At 50.5% G+C, this 438-nt stretch overlaps 1 protein-coding gene across 1 annotated transcript; it reads left to right on the top strand.

The window, feature by feature from the left end:
- Position 1: 1 nt before the first annotated feature.
- TM35_000861050 (uncharacterized protein) lies at positions 2-436 on the top strand (the record flags this gene model as incomplete). Its single annotated transcript, XM_029031444.1, has 1 exon — positions 2-436. A coding segment is annotated over one exon (435 nt), but the record flags the coding sequence as incomplete, so codon positions are not given.
- Between the last annotated feature and the right edge of the window lie 2 nt (positions 437-438).

Below are 438 nucleotides of genomic sequence, written 5' to 3'. Positions count from 1 at the left end.
TCCTGATGCTGCTGATTCTAGCAGTACTTGTGATGACCCTAAAAAAGCTGAAGGTGCTTGTGCTCCTCCTTTATCTGCTGAACTTCCTGCAGCTCGACATGAGCCTGGGGAGAGTGGTCACGCTGCCACTGAAAATCTCGCTTCAGGTAGTCATCCTGGTCCCGTCACTACCCTGCGGGGAAGTGATAGTGAACCGCATGTATCTGAAGAGTTGAGTCCACAAATTCCACCACAAGAGGATCCATTAAGTGGTCAGAAGATCGCACAAGGAGTGGCAGCGGACACTCTTCGAAACAACCCAACAGCAGAGACATCATCATCATCTCTTGGGCAGCAAGCATCCAGTGGGTCACGTGGTCCTGAGGGCCAAACGAGAACGAATGTTGGAACTTCACAAGACTCTCAAGAAGAAAACCGCAACACAGAAACGGATACTGG

Source organism: Trypanosoma theileri, assembly GCF_002087225.1.
Source record: "Trypanosoma theileri isolate Edinburgh chromosome Unknown TM35_Tth_86_V1, whole genome shotgun sequence".
In the NCBI taxonomy this organism is placed as follows: Eukaryota; Euglenozoa; class Kinetoplastea; order Trypanosomatida; family Trypanosomatidae; genus Trypanosoma; species Trypanosoma theileri.
The sequence above is the reverse complement of the archived record's forward strand: the minus strand, read 5'-3'. Positions and strand labels throughout refer to the sequence as shown.